The 15,845-nt window shown below is 35.6% G+C and overlaps 1 protein-coding gene across 7 annotated transcripts in view; it reads left to right on the top strand.

Moving 5' to 3' along the window:
* CEP290 (centrosomal protein 290) overlaps window positions 1-15,845 on the top strand; it is an 89,490-nt gene that overhangs the window by 41,383 nt on the left and 32,262 nt on the right. For all 7 annotated transcript variants that reach the window (XR_010663045.1, XM_065934170.1, XM_065934169.1 and 4 more), the window contains 10 exons: window positions 4,751-4,956; window positions 5,869-6,020; window positions 7,817-7,928; window positions 8,551-9,006; window positions 9,762-9,926; window positions 10,906-11,013; window positions 11,712-11,846; window positions 13,705-13,971; window positions 14,539-14,646; window positions 15,287-15,486. Coding sequence is in view for 6 of the 7 variants with exons in the window: in XM_065934170.1 (XP_065790242.1) it covers window positions 4,751-4,956; window positions 5,869-6,020; window positions 7,817-7,928; window positions 8,551-9,006; window positions 9,762-9,926; window positions 10,906-11,013; window positions 11,712-11,846; window positions 13,705-13,971; window positions 14,539-14,646; window positions 15,287-15,486 (1,909 nt within the window). In the remaining variant the exon portion in view is untranslated. The remainder of the gene's footprint in view (window positions 1-4,750; window positions 4,957-5,868; window positions 6,021-7,816; window positions 7,929-8,550; window positions 9,007-9,761; window positions 9,927-10,905; window positions 11,014-11,711; window positions 11,847-13,704; window positions 13,972-14,538; window positions 14,647-15,286; window positions 15,487-15,845) is intronic.

Here is a 15,845-nt window from a genome sequence, read left to right as displayed (position 1 = left end):
GCCATCTCATCCTCTGTCGTCCCCTCCTCCTCCTGCCCCCAATCCCTCCCAGCATCAGGGTCTTTGCAAGTGAGTCAGCTCTTCACATGAGGTGGCCAAAGTATTGGAGTTTCAGCTTCAGCATCAGTCCTTCCAATGAACACCCAGGACTGATCTCCTTCAGGATGGACTGGTTGGATCTCCTTGCAGTCCAGGGGACTCTCAAGAGTCTTCTTCAACATCACAGTTCAAAAGCATCAATTTTTCGGCACTCAACTTTCTTCACAGTCCAACTCTCGCATCCATACCTGACCACTGGAAAAACCATAGCCTTGACCAGACGGACCTTTGTTGGCAAAGTAATGTTTCTGCTTTTTAATATGCTGTCTAGGTTGGTCATAACTTTCCACCCAAGAAGTAAGTGTCTTTTAATTTCATGGCTGCAATCACCATCTGCAGTGACTTTGGAGCCCCCAAAAATGAAGTCAGCCACGGTTTCCACTGTCTCCCCATCTATCTCCCATGAGGTGATGGGACTAGATGCCATGATCTTAGTTTTCTGAATGTTAAGCTTTAAGCCAACTTCTTCACTCTCCTCTTTCACTTTCATCAAAAGGCTTTTTAGTTCCTCTTCACTCTCTGCCATAAGAGTGGTGTCATCTGCATATCTGAGGGTATTGATATTTCTCCCAGCAATCTTGATTCCAGCTTGTGCTTCTTCCAGCCCAGTGTTTCTCATGATGTACTCTGCATATATGTTAAATAAGCAGGGTGACAACATACAGCCTTGACGTACTCCTTTTCCTATTTGGAACCAGTCTGTTGTTCCATGTCCAGTTCTAACTGTTGCTTCCTGACCTGCATACAGGTTTCTCAAGAGGCAAGTCAGGTGGGCTGGTATTCCCATCTTTTTCAGAATTTTCCACAGTTTATTGTGATCCACACAGTGAAGGCTTTGGCATAGTCAATAAAGCAGAAATAGATGTTTTTCTGGAACTCTCTTGCTTTTTCGATGATCCAGTGGATATTGGCGATTTGATCTCTGGTTCCTCTGCCTTTTCTAAAACCAGCTTGAACATCTGGAAGTTCTCGGTTCACGTATTGCTGAAGCCTAGCTTGGAGAATTTTGAGCATTACTTTACTAGCGTGAGAGATGAATGCAATTGTGTGGTAGTTTGAGCATTCTTTGGGATTGCCTTTCTTTGGGATTGGAATGAAAACTGGCCTTTCCCAGTCCTGTGACCACTGCTGAGTTCTCCAAATTTGCTGGCATATTGAGTGCAGCACTTTGACAGCATCATCTTTCAGGATTTGAAATAGCTCAACTGGTATTCCATCACATCCACTAGCTTTGTTCATAGTGATGCTTCCTAAGGCCCACTTGACTTCACATTCCAGGATGTCTGGCACTAGGTCAGTGATCACACCACTGTGATTATCTGGGTCGTGAAGATCTTTTTTGTACAGTTCTTCTGTATATTCTTGTCACCTCTTCTTAATATTTTCTGCTTCTGTTAGGTCCATACCATTTCTGTCCTTTATCAAACCCATCTTTGCCTGAAATGTTCCCTTGATATCTCCAGTTTTCTTGAAGAGATCTCTACTCTTTCCCATTCTGTTGTTTTCCTCTATTTCTTTGCATTGATCGCTAAGGAAGGCTTTCTTATCTCTCCTGGCTGTTCTTTGGAGCTCTGCATTCAAATGGGAATATCTTTCCTTTTCTCCTTTGCTTTTCGCTTCTCTTCTTCTCACAGCTATTTGTAAGGTCACCTCAGACAACCATTTTGCCTTTTTCATTTCTTTTCCATGGGGATGGTCTTGATCCCTGTCTCCTGTACAGTGTCACAAACCTCTGTCCATAGTTCATCAGGCTCTCTGCCTATCAGATCTAGTCCCTTAAATCTGTTTCTCACTTCCACTGTATAGTCATAAGGGATTTGATTTGGGTCATACCTGAATGGTCTAGTGGTTTTCCCTACTTTCTTCAGTTTAAGTCTGAATTTGGCAATAAGGAGTTCATGATCTGAGCCACAGTCAGCTCCTGGTATTGTTTTTGCTAACTGTATAGAGCTTCTCCATCTTTGGCTGAAAAGAATATAATCAATCTGATTTCGGTGTTGACCATCTGGTGATGTACATGTGTAGAGCCTTCTCTTGTGTTGTTGGAAGAGGGTGTTTGCTATGACCAGTGCGTTCTCTTGGCAAAACTCTATTAGCCTTTGTCCTACTTCATTCCGTACTCCAAGGCCAAATTTGCCTGTTACTCCAGGTGTTTCTTGACTTCCTACTTTGGCATTCCAGTCCCCTATAATGAAAAGGACATCTTTTTGGGGTGTTATTTCTAAAAGGTCTTGTAGGTCTTCATAGAACCATTCATCTTCAGCTTCTTCAGCATTACTGGTTGGGGCATAGACTTGGATTACTGTGATAATGAATGGTTTGCCTTGGAAACGAACAGAGATCATTCTGCCGTTTTTGAGATTGCATCCAAGTACTGCATTTCAGACTCTTTCATTGACTATGATGGCTACTCCATTTGTTCTAAGGGATTCCTGCCCACAGTAGTAGATATAATGGTCATCTGAGTTAAATTCACCCATTCCAGTCCATTTTAGTTTGCTGATTCCTAGAATGTCGACTCTTGCCATCTCCTCTTTGACCCCTTCCTCTCCCTAGGACACTCAAATACAGGAGTGTCTCTTTTCACTATCAGAGTTTAGCACAAAAGGGAATGGAAAGGGCTTTTATGTTCTTTGTATGTTTATATTTACTGCAACTTTTTTTCTGTCCTTCATGGTGCTTACTTGCCTAAATGGTTCCATAATGTTTTCCTAACACATTTAGCTTTTCAGTAATGTTACTACTAGTTATTTGATCACTACCTGCAGCAACTATTCTAAAATCATATACTATTTTAAAGATACATACAGGACAAAATGAAGTACTTCTTAAAACTGATGTAAACACCAAAACAATTTGCCTGGTTTCAAAAAATTTTATGTACTTTTGAGCAAACTAAGTTATAGAACGCAAGCTTTTGAAGCTAGAAAGATAGGAGAAGGGCATTATTGTAAAAGACAAAATGAATCACTGCACAGTTCCTTAAAATAATTGACTTCCCTGAACATAATGATTAGTTGATACTCTAAAAAATAAAACTCTCTACCAAATTTTGTCTTTTTCCTGGAGCATGTCTGTTATGCATAACAGAAATATTCATTTTCTTTTCTTAAAAAATGATTAAAGACTTTCCTACATGATACCTTTCCATTGTAAATGGGGGTGGTTTTTTTGTTTTCTTTTCATTTAAGCACAAACTTTTGTGTCCAAAGATAAGCTATACAACTGCATATATGAGATGAGGGCATAGTAACTAATAATATTAACTAAAATAAATTATTTGAGGGTGGTCCAGTGACCAAGATTCTGCACTGCTGCATCAGGGGGTCCTGGTTCGATCCCTGGTCAGGGAACTAGATCCCATATGCTACAACTAAGATTTCTCATGCTGCAACTAAAAGACCACACATTCTGCAACAAAGATTGAAGACCTGTGTGTGGCAACTGAGACCTGCTACAGCCGAACAAATAAATAAATATTTAAAGATGATAATAAAATAATGGGATTCTCCAGGCAAGAATACTTGAGTGGGTTGTCATTTCCTCCACCAGGGGATCTTCCCAACCCAGGGATCAAACCCGTATCTCTTTGATCTTCTGCATTGGCAGACAGTGTCTTTGCCACTAGCGCCACCTGGGAAGCCCTTTAGATATATACAAAAGCCAAATAATATTCAAGGTTAAAGAAGATATTTGGTGAAATCCATAAATCACATGGCTTCAGGTTTTACTTTTTTACTTTTTAAGACTTTAAAAGTAAAGTCATTGAACTTGCATTTACAGAGTAGTGTTACTTCGCTGTATTTCTTCTGATACAGTGTGTTTCTCAGTTAACAAAATGTATTTATCTGCCCTTTTTTGACCTCCTATTGGTGACACCTCCTATACTACATCTTTTACATTGTTACTTCTGTACAGGCATAGGTTGGATATACTACAAGTTCAGGTCTAGACCGGCACAGCAAAACAAATAGTGCAGTAAATGAGTCACAGAAGTTTTTTGGTTTCCAGTGCCTATAAAAATTATGTTTACACTATACTATAGTCTATTAGGTGTGCAGTCGTATTATGTATAAACAAATAACGGGCATACCTTCATCCTAAAATACTTTAGTGCTAAAAAATGCTAGCCGTCATCTGAACCTTCAGTTTGTCACAGTAGTAGCGTCAAAGACCATTCATCATGGATCACATAATAAGTATACTAGTCATGGAAAAGGGCGAAATATTGTGAGAATTCCCACTGTGACTCAGAAACACGGAGTGCGCAAACGGTATTGGAAAAATGGCACTAGTGGACTCCCTCAGCTCAGGCCTGTTGCCACATACCTTCAATTTAAAAATGAAAAGAAAAAAATGCAGTTACCTGCAAAGCTCAATAAAGTAAAGCACGATACGCCTCTCCTCCTATGAAGAATAATGTTTATGATCCTTTGATTGATGAAACATGGAAGTTCCAGAGAGATTAAATGGGGTAGGCAGCATACAGACAAGATGTAACAGCTGCGACTAGTGTCCAGGTCTGTCATAATGCAAAAGGCTCATGTGTTTTCTGCAGAACCGTACTACCTCCTTATATGATGTCTAATATATTGGGGATAACATTTTGATAAGAAGAGCATGAGATTTACCAATATATCATTGCATATAGGAAATGAATCTAACATGGATAAGGCAAAGAAATCTGTAACCAACAGTGAGATTGTTTCTATTTCGAAAAAAATCACTATGCTGGAGATGAAGGAATTAAATGAAAGGCAGCGGGCTGAACATTCTCAAAAAATGTACGAACATGTGAAGACTTCACTACAGCAAATGGAAGAACGCAATTTTGAATTGGAAACCAAATTTGCTGAGGTTTGGTATAATTTTTATCATATAGTTAGAGAGTAAAGAATTATTCATGGTAGCCATTGTAATATTGGAAGAAGTTTGTTTGTAACTCTGAAGCAGCATATTAATATGGTGCTTGTGTTTCATGTATTGGATAAATAATGTAGTTTTATATCTGAAATGCTTAAAAAGAAACCATGTATTCCTGTGATTGAGTTCTTATTTCTTACCAGCATTACAAAGTTTAGATTTAATGTGCAAAACGTTATTTGCTTAATAATGGAATTTCCTTCCATTGTCATCCATTCGTTTAGCAGTTATTATTTCTGAGTGCCTATAACATTCCAGTTGCTGTGTGGGTGCTGGAGTTATAGCACAAAATAAGAAAGACAGTTATCTTTCCTCTCAGGGACTTCATTCTAATAGAAAGTTTTAGACTTTTTTGATATGGTCAAAATATTAAATTGTCTGGCAATAATATAGTTTGCAAATATTCATCAATTTACAATGAAGCAGCACTCTTCCTTGAGAATTAGTAAATTTCTCAGGTCATTCATGTTATTTTGTTTGTTTTAACTGAGTCATTAAGTAATATATTAAAATTTTACTAATATTAACTAGATTTATTTACAGATGATATAATTGAAGTAAAATATAACAAGCATTTAAAGTAAATTAAGAGTATCATAGATTCATATCTTATTAGATTATGAGTTGACCAATATAAATGACTTGGTGGGTTGACATATAACTAGAGTTTTCCTAATTTGTTCCTGGCTTTTTCTCTCCTTATCATCTTCAATCTGTTCTTAATACGTGACACCCAAATTAGTATCTGGACTAAAATAAAGAAGACTGTAGGATGCTTAAAGGTATATTAAAAGGAAAACTTCACCAAAAACTAGTATTTCTGAACATCTTTTGTTATTTTCCCAGCTTACCAGAATCAATTTGGAGGCACAGAAAGTGGAACAGATGTTAAGAGATGAATTAGCTGATAGTGTGAGCAAGACAGTAAGTGATGCTGACAGGCAACACATTCTAGAATTAGAGAAGAGTGAAATGGAACTAAAAGTTGAAGTATCAAAGTAAGTGCATGTGCAAGTTTTGGTCTTTTGATTAGCTGTGTCCATGTTAGTCTTTTGCTTAGCTGTATCCACTGTACTTTGTGTGTATGAAACCTCGTTGCAGTGGTAAAGGGCAATATCCTTAGTGGCAGTTGATGCGGTTTCTTTTTGTAAGAACTCTGTTAAGTAATGTTAACAAGGTTGATATTTAACTGGCATACATAGTAATGTTGGAGAGGAAATAACTTCTCAAGATTTACATTTATCAGAGTCCAGTATTACAGAAGACAGAGAACTTGGCATCAGGACCCTATGAGATCTATTTTTTTTCACATACTAGTATCTTTTTGGAAGGAAGGGTTGTGGCATTTATTTAAACTTACTAAGAGAGTAATAGTATATCTACTTACAGTAGGGTTGCTGTTAAAATATAAAGAACAATTCAGATTTGATTCAGTTTGCATATCTTGGGCATCTACTGTGTACGGTATGTGGGCTCATTCGTTGTCATGTCTGCGCTCTGTGACCCCATGAGCTGTAGCCCACCTGGCTCCTCTGTCCATGGAATCCTCCCTTCAAGAGTACTGGAGTGGGTTGCCATTTCCTTCCCTAGGGGATCTTCCCAACCCAGGGCTCTAACCTGCATCTCCTACACTGGCACGTGGATGAGCACCTGGGAAGCTACCCACTATGCGCTGTGCTTTATATTAAATATATATTGAATCATCCTAATCCACTTAATAATCCAGATAACATTTGTTGTTTTCATTTTACATAAAGAAACAGTTTATTCTCTTAGAATTCAAAATATATGTAGGAGGAAGTACTATACACCAGGTAGTCCTTGTATTCATTTGTTTGTAATCATGTGTTAACTGCTTTAGAGTGGTATGAGGATCCTTGAGTTGATTCCTCAATCTCAAATAATTAGTAAAAAGAGTTATGGCTTACCCATAAAGTTATAGCCACTGTTTTGGAACCTCGTTTTGGTAATATCACTCATTTTCAGCCCTTTCACTATGAAGGACTCCTTTATTCTTATGTCATGGACCTCATCTTTTTTAGTAAACTAAGTTATAATTAATCATTTTGTTGTATTTTAATTGATTAAGACTTATATAACTGGCAGTGAGGGTTTCTAATCAATATGAGGAAACCAGACTTATCAGTTACACTGAACTAAAATTTCTCCAGTCCGAAGTAAAATGCATTTTACTTTACCTGTTTAATCTTATCACAGTAGTCATATAGAACATTTAATTATTATCATTAATCTCCCCTCCTTTTTTGGTAATTGTAATAAGTGTATATTCTTTTTCACATTTCTGCTAACTTATAAACTAAAGCCAATCAAAGCATTCATTAATTGACCTTGAAATTTTAAATTTCTGTATCCTTAACTATACAATTTGTCAAGTAAGCCTACCTAATACCTTATTTTAGCTATACCAAACCATGGTAACAAGTGTCTCATGAAAAAAATTGTGAGAGGAGTTTATTGATCATTTATGTTTGGAAAATGTATATGTACAGATTGAGATCCTTTTTTACTTTAGAACTTCTCAGAGCATTTGATGTGATACTGTGTGTATGAATTTTCAAGGGAGAGGAGTGTTGGGAATGCAGAGGTTAAAACTTGTTAACCTCTCATGGAATTATGTTTCATGAAATACTTCAGGAAACTTTACTATTTCATAAAAAGAAGAGGTGTTGCCGGCTAACAGCTTTTCTACAAGGGTCTAGAAATTAGAAATTCTAGTATTTATTTACTTAGAGTATATGCCTAATCATATCTGAAGTATCTTATTACTTCCTAGACTAAAAGAGATTTCTGATATTGCCAAAAGGCAAGTTGAAATTTTGAATGCACAACAACAGTCCAGGGAGAAGGAAGTAGAGTCCATCAGAACACAGCTATTAGACTATCAGGTATGTGCAGTATTAACTCTTCGACACAGAGTCTTTTCTTTTCCAAAATTTACATTAGATATTGGATCATTTTGTATTTTTAATCAGGATATATCAAATCGAGGCTCCTGTCTTCCTTAATTGTAACTTGATTAGAAAAACTTTAATTTGAAATCCCATTGATAACACAGAAAAGCATTTAAATGCTTACAGATGCATTGTGCCAACTACTGATCACAGTTCAGACAATGGGGAGAAATATCTTTCATAACAGTATTGTTTCTTGTATCTATGTATAATTTTTCACATATTCTAACATTATAGTTTTTTTAGGATTAAAAAAATTGCCTGTTGTCTACATTAGTATTATTATCAGTATTGTTATTTACATATGGAAGTATAAAAAAAGCTTTGTAATATTCCAACTAGTATGTAGTTAGGTACCAGATTTAGATTTTAAATAAGTTGCATTCTAGTTCTTTTTCTTCTTCAGTCGTTTGCAATTTATGTTAAAGCAAGGTTAGATTTTTGTCAGATCTCATGTAGCATATTGTTTTCAATTAGTAAATTCTGATTTTTAAATCCATGGTAAGTTTTACTGGGAAAACTTGAAACTTACTACAAATATTTGTTTTTATATTAGGCACAGTCTGATGAAAAGGCGCTCATTGCCAAGCTGCACCAACACATAGTGTCTCTCCAAGCTGGTGAGGCTGCTGCTCTCGGTAAGCTGGAGTCACTTACAGCTAAACTGCAGAAGGTGGAGGCCCATAATTTGCGCTTAGAGCAGAAACTTGATGAAAAAGAACAAGCTCTCTTTTATGCCCGTTTGGAGGGGAGAAACAGAGCAAAACATCTGCGCCAAACAATTCAGTCTCTACGACGACAGTTTAGTGGAGCTTTACCTTTGGCACAACAGGAAAAGTTCTCTAAGACAATGATTCAGTTACAAAATGACAAACTTAAGATAATGGAAGAAATGAAAAGTTCTCAGCAAGAGCACAGAAGTCTGAAGAATAAAACACTAGAGATGGAATTAAAGTTAAAGGGACTGGAAGATTTAATAAGCACTTTAAAGGATGCCAGGGGAGCCCAAAAGGTAAAACACTGATTTTAAGTTCAGTATTTTTGAAAGAGTTACATAATTTTGAGTTAATATGTGCCTATGTGGAAAATGCTAAATATATGAACAAAATTCCAGATATAATTTATTAATTTAGATTTTATAAATTAGGAGTTTGGGCTATTGGAATATCTGTTTATAAATAAAATGAGATTCCTCTAAGCCATAGTTTCAGTAGAAATGCTTAGATTGTAATATCAAAGAATTTTAAACACTCTAGGAAAGTATATATTAATTAAATATTAATTGTAATTATTCTTAAACATTATAGTGATTAAACAAGTAGTTGGCCCATGTTTATTTTTTAATGTAATTTTGTTTTTACTCTTATTTGGAAGGAACTAATGAAAAATAATTATTTTGAAATTAAATTTTATTCTCTAGGCTAGAAACATTTGGGGTTTTTGTTTATGAAAGTTAAACCAATGTTGCAATTACACACAAACACTAAGGATCCAACAAATACATGAAAGTAAATGAATAAATAAATGTGAATGTTAGTGATATCCATTTCAGCATCTTCTGAAAAATGTTTTATGTTAAGAGTCTACGTATTAAAAAAGTCTATAGAAATTCTAAATAAACTTTTCTTCTTTGGCACCACAAAGGATAATTTTATATATTATTTTAGAATGTCCATTAGTTTGTATTAAAATCATTAAGATCAGTAGAGAAATACATTTTTATTAACATAATATTAACATTTATATATGTAATTTATAAACATTTAGGTAATCAGTTGGCACACAAAAATAGAAGAACTCCGTCTTCAAGAGCTTAAACTCAATCGAGAATTAGTCAAGGATAAAGAAGAAATAAAATATTTGAATAATATAATTTCCGAATATGAACATACAATCAGTAGTCTGGAGGAAGAAATTGTGCAGCAGAATAAGGTTTCATTTTATATTTATTTTGGTGTTTTGTTGCTAAGATTTTTAATATAACGACGTTGCATTGATGACTATGTTATTTTCGTAATCAAGTATAGCTTCTATTATTATTCTTGTAAAATATCCTCTTTCTTATTTTTTAAGCTATACGAAAAATACATTATTCATTTATTTAGTTTCATTAGTAGTCTTAAAAGGAAGAATTCATAAACAAGTTTATTTGGTAAGTTAATTTTTATTTCACTATTGGTTATTTGAATTCACCTTTACAAGTTTCTGCTGGCAGTCACTGATGGAATAAGAGAAGGCAGCTTGGTATAAAATAAAGCACCAAAGCTTTGGAGGCAGATGAAATTCACTAAGCAGATGCTGACTTGCCTTAGAAATGTTGTTGTTCCTTCTGCTTAAATTGTTCTTACCTAAGACACCAATATTATTTATGCTTTCACTGCCTTCTGACCTTACCTCTCATGTCTTACCTTCATCAATGAGGCCTTCACTAGTTACCCAACATACAACAGTAAATTTTATCATCAAGATTCCTTAAATAGGGATTACCTAGTTTCATTTTACTCCATAGCACTCATCGCCCTCTGACATATGACATACTTATTTGTTTACTATCTCCCCCTCAGTAGTATATAAATCCTGTGGGGAAGGGGACTTGGTTTTGTTTACTGCTGTGTTCTCATTGTCTCGAATAGTACTTGCCACATAGAATATGTCATTAAACATGTTTTGGATGAATGAATGGATGGGTACATGGATGGGTTGAAATCCTGACTGCACGCCTGCCTGTCTTTGTGATCTTAGGCAAATTACTTAATCTCTGAATTTTCTTCCTTTTTCCTTTGTACAAAAATAATAGCAGTGACCTCAAATGGTTATTGTGAGGATTAAAGGAGAAAAATGTATGTAAAAATTCTTCTAATAGGCCTGGTGAATGTCTCTGTGTGTGTATGACCCAACTATCTTTTTTTAGTTTCATGAAGAAAGACAGATGGCTTGGGATCAGAGAGAAGTTGAACTGGAACGTCAACTAGATGTTTTTGACCGTCAGCAAAATGAAATACTAAGTGAAGCACAAAAGGTATAAATGATTACTCCTGTTTGCTACTCTATAGCAGGACCTATAGTGTTAACCAATAGAAGTATTTTCTAAGGTTTGATGGAATCTTATTTTATTTATTTTTTTCTTTTTTTTTTAATTGGAGGATAATTGCTTTACAGTGTTGCATTAGTTTCTGGTATACAATATTATGAATCAGCTATATGTATACATATGTCCCCTCCCTCTTACGCCTCCCTCCCAGTCGCCGCATCCCGCCCTCTAGCTTGTCAGAGTACTGAGCTCCCCGTGTCATACACTGGTTTACCCGTATCTCTCTATTTTACATGTGGTAGTGTATATACCCTTTCAATTCGTCCCACCCTCTCCTTCCCCCGCTGTGTCTGCCTGTTCATTCTCTACATCTGTGTCTCTTCCCTGCAAATAGGTTCATCGGTACCATTTTTCTAGATTCCATGTATATGTGTTAATATATGATATTTGTTTTTCTCTTTTTGACTTACTTCACTCTGTATGACAGGCGTAGGGTGATCCACATCATTACAAATGACCCAGTTTTGTTCCTTTTTATGGCTGAGTTGGAATTTTAATTGATGATATCTTTTTATGTGTCAGCTGTAAGTGGAGTTTAACCATGTCTTGTCATATAGTTGTAAAAATTGATAGTTATTTCCAATGTTGCAACTGCTTTTTTAAAAAAAAGTTCTATTTCTCAATAGTTTGAAGAGGCTACAGGATCAATGCCAGACCCTAGTTTGCCCATTCCGAATCAACTTGAGATTGCTCTAAGAAAAATTAAGGAAAATATCAGAATAATCATAGAAACCCAAGCAACTTGCAGATCACTGGAAGAGGTAATTAGAAGAATTTGCATATTTTTTTGTTGTTCATTCGGCAAGTCTGACTTTGTGACCCCGTGGACTGTAGCATGCCAGGCTTCCTGGCCCCTCACCATCTCCTAGAGTTTGCTCAAGTTCATGTCCATTTCATTGGTGATGCCGTCCAACCATCTCATCCTCTGTTGCCCTCTTCCTCTTACATTTTGATAAGTGTATTATTGGATAGACTTCTGGAATTTTCTAAGTGACATTTTTAAATGAGGATGAAGCATAAAATGATGAATCTGTTGCTTATTCCACTCCCTACCTTTCTTTAGTCTGTCTTTTGCCGATAAAGAACAGTAGATAGGCTAATTTGAAATCAGTCTTCTTTTCGTCATCACTGGTCACTTTCGGGCACACTCAGCAGTTGCCAGCACGAGAGAACATTTGGCTGCAGCTTTGTGATCATGTGTTTCCTTACCCTCAGTGATCAAGAATTGTTTTCATCTTTGTTTATTTTTCTATTTGATTTTGAAGCGTATGTTCTAAACTCTGGATCAATTTTCAGTTTATTCCTCTTTGTGGATGGTTAAAAGGCTTGAAGGTAAACTAGGAATTGTTTCTTAGTTTAATCTAGGTCTTAAATTTGGTTAATAGATGGTCAGATCTCTCTTCTTTATTAAATTATACAGAAAATAGTATAAACTGAATATATTTAGATGTCAACTAAAATGAAAATCTTATTACTGTAAATACATTTAAAACAATTGCTTAAATTGTGCATTTTTAAATAAACCAAAGAAACTTAAATTGTCTTCTATATTGTAAATTTCTCATTTATGTGAATTGCCACTGAGTTACTTGATTTTTGAGTATTTGCTTAATTCTGTTGAGAAATAAATACTATTTTCTGTTTTGTTTTGAGAAGCTGCACATTTTATAATGGAAATCCATTGACTCAGACCACCAAAATTCCAACTTTTGTACTTTGTTGACTTCTATGGGTTACTCTTCTGGTGCTCTAATGAGTCAATGAATCAAAATAAATGATTTATTACATTTTCTTTATAGATCTATCACCACCACACATTCCTATTTCTAAAACTATAAGATCTAAATAAAGTATTGTAACTAAATTTCATCTTCATCATAACAATGAAGTTGCTAACCTATATAATAATCTTATAAATAAAATATGCATGTAGATAACTGCTGTCACATAGAAATGCAGTTTAACCTTATTAAGACTCTTGAGAATCCCTTGGACTGCAAGAAGATCCAACCAGTCCACCCTAAAGGATATCAGTCCTGAATGTTCATTGGAAGGACTGATGTTGAAGCTGAAACTCCAATACTTTGGCCACCTGATGCGAAGAACTGACTCATTTGAAAAGACCATGATGCTGGGAAAGATTGAGGGCAGGAGGAGAAGGGGACAATAGAGGATGAGATGGTTGGATGGCATCACCGACTCGACGGACATGAGTTTGAGTAAACTCCGAGTGTTGGTGATGGACAGGGAGGCCTGGTGTGCTGCAGTTCATGGGGTCTCAAAGAGTCGGACACAACTGAGTGACTGAACTGAACTGAAAGTAGCATTTGGCTATAGTGGGCTTCCCTTGTAGCTCAGTTGGTAAAGAATCTGCCTACAATGCAGGAGACCTGGGTTCGATTCCTGCATCAGGAAGATCCCCTGGAGATGGAAATGGCGACCCACTCCAGGATTCTTGCCCAGAGAATCTCATGGACAGAGGAGCCTGGCAGGCTGCAGTCCATGGGGTAGCAAGAATTGGACACAACTCAGTGACTAAACCACCACCACCAGTCTGACTAAAATTCAGATGAAGCATTTAAAAAAAATTACATTTTTTAAAATGATTTATCATTACAGAAACTAAGAGAAAAAGAATCTGCTTTACGGTTAGCAGAGGAGAATATTCTGTCAAGAGACAAAGTAATCAATGAACTGAGGCTTCGATTGCCTGCCACTACAGAACAAGAAAAGCTTATAGCTGAGTTCTGCAGAAAAGAGGTGGAACCAAAATCTCATCACACATTGAAACTTGCTCATCAGACCATTGCAAACATGCAAGCAAGGTTAAATCAAAAGGAAGAAGTGTTGAAGAAGTATCAGCATCTGCTAGAAAAAGCCAGAGAGGTATTTTACTATGTTATGCTGTCTTATTTCTTATGGTGTTTTTTAGACAAATGCTAAATACTATTTTGCCCTGAAGTGGTGTTTCATTTCTTGTTTTCAAATGATTCTATTCAGGTATTGTTACTTTCACGTGATTGGATTACAGATCTGTCAGTAAAACTGGCAGTTTGTGTTATTGACTGAGTAAACCAGTAATGGCGTTCATGGTGAAACTGTGATTTCAAGTTAATAGGTAAAGATTGAGGCAGTAAGTTAGAAAGAAATCCATCACACTGGTATCAGCAGAAATCAAATTTGCTGGAACTTTAAGGGGTGAAATCTAAAGTTTAAAAATTTGCTAGAACAAGTTAAAAGATAATGAATACATATTCTTCTAATGTTAAGAATAAATTATACTCTAAGGCTAGGCTTGTCAAGTTGAACATGTGCTAGGGAAATGTATGCACATGTTGTTCCTTCCCTCTCATAAGGATTTTAGTATATTAAAGATAAAATATTTAAGACTTTTAGAATGTAAATTTATGTGAATCACAATGTAAGCTATGGTTTTAATTTGTTATAAAACAGGAGCAAAGAGAAATTGTTAAGAAACATGAAGAAGAACTTCATATGCTTCATCGTAAATTAGAACTTCAGGCTGATAGTTCACTCAGTAAATTCAAAGAAACAGCTTGGGTAAGATTACAGGTTAGGTAAGAGTCTAGAAACTTTGTTCTATTCTTTATTGATTTTTCAGACCATATAGTTGAAAATTTAGTTCTGTTTTGGGGGAGAGGGGATTGGAAGCCATCCTACTTTTTTTTTTGCCAGAATAATCTGAGAACACAGCTCTGATCATTTTTTTCCCTAGACCTACATTTGTTATAGCTTACTGCTGCCTAGAAAATCATGTTTGTATTTCTTCCTCTGACCTCTGTCTTTCTTTTCAAATCTGCACATTATTAGTTTACCTGTATCTAATTGCTTTCTATGTTCTGAATTCACTTTATTCTTGCCTCTTGATCATTGTATTCTGTATGTGCAAAATGACCTGTCTTTCTTCTCCTAACATGCAAACCTTAGCTTCCTCAAACTTTTAACTCATTAATTCAATCAACATTTATTTATTGATCCTTCCCTATATGTAGGTACTTTGCCAGATGCTGGGAATACAAAGAATAAGATCTCTATTTCCTGTCTTCTCTAAGCCTTCATTGCCTTCATTACATTTTAGATTTGATATTGTTTTGATCATTTAAGGAACCAAGTTAAAATTATGAGATAAGTATGGCATTGCATTGTACCTGCTCATGGCTAATATAATGATATTTCATAGGATTTGATAAAACAGTCTCCCACTCCAGTTCCTACCAACAAGCATTTTATTCGTTTGGCTGAGATGGAACAGACAGTAGCAGAGCAAGATGACTCTCTCTCCTCACTTGTGATCAAACTAAAACAAGTATCTCAAGATTTAGAGAGACAAAAAGAAATCACTGAATTAAAAATCAAAGAGTTTGAGAATGTGAAATTACGGTAAGTCTTAGAAATATATTGTAAATATAGGAAAATGGGAATAATGATATAATAAATATAAGTGTAAGCATTTGTTATATCATGCACTGGTCTAAAAATATTGACTATATTATCTCATTTTATCCTCAGTGCTACTGATGATATGAGAAAGTCATTCCATTTTGCAGATAGGAAGCTAAGCTACAGAAAGCCTCAGTAACATGCCTAGGAGAAGATGGGAAAGCCATGATTTGAATCTAGTCAGTCTGACTGAAAAGATTCTTATGTAGAATCTCATCTTTAACCTTTGAAAATTTCCTTTTTATTATCTGTAAAGGAAAATGACAATACTTACTCTGGCTCTTTCAAGGTGGTTATAT

The sequence above is a fragment of the Muntiacus reevesi genome, chromosome 4, assembly GCF_963930625.1.
Source record: "Muntiacus reevesi chromosome 4, mMunRee1.1, whole genome shotgun sequence".
Lineage (NCBI taxonomy): Eukaryota > Metazoa > Chordata > Mammalia > Artiodactyla > Cervidae > Muntiacus > Muntiacus reevesi.
Note: the sequence above shows the minus strand (reverse complement) of the source record. Positions and strands in the feature narration are given on the sequence as shown.